Genomic DNA, 298 nt, shown 5'->3' with positions numbered 1-298 from the left:
GGTATGCACAGTGTACCGTGACCCGAAGAAGAACTCTTTTGCACATCGGGCGCAGATTAGTATCATCGTGGGTCGCAGCGACGAGACCAAAGGATATCGTGTGTTCGTACGCAAGGCCAATGTCGTGATCGTGACCTAGCACGTCAAGAACATTTGGGCACCCTCCGACAAGCACAGCGAGCAGCTACTCTACGAAGCAGGAGCTGAGGAGGAGACATCTTCGATTGTCCCTGTCGTAGCTAAAACAAAGAGGACGGCTAGTCAGAAGTCGTGGGTACGTGCAACCCATGCCACACGA

General features: G+C 53.4%; 1 protein-coding gene across 1 annotated transcript in view; it reads right to left on the bottom strand.

The window, feature by feature from the left end:
* Positions 1 to 257: 257 nt before the first annotated feature.
* The window catches only part of PHALS_11267 (Vacuolar assembly/sorting protein VPS8), a gene marked incomplete at both ends in the record, with an annotated part of 5,058 nt that continues 5,017 nt past the window's right edge, over positions 258 to 298 (bottom strand). Inside the window, one exon of the mRNA XM_024726833.1 lies at positions 258 to 298. This exon is cut by the window's right edge and continues 318 nt beyond it. Coding sequence (XP_024577470.1) covers positions 258 to 298 — 41 coding nt within the window.

Source organism: Plasmopara halstedii (genome assembly GCF_900000015.1).
Source record: "Plasmopara halstedii genome assembly, contig: Scaffold_526, whole genome shotgun sequence".
Lineage (NCBI taxonomy): Eukaryota > Oomycota > Peronosporomycetes > Peronosporales > Peronosporaceae > Plasmopara > Plasmopara halstedii.
The sequence above is the reverse complement of the archived record's forward strand: the minus strand, read 5'-3'. Positions and strand labels throughout refer to the sequence as shown.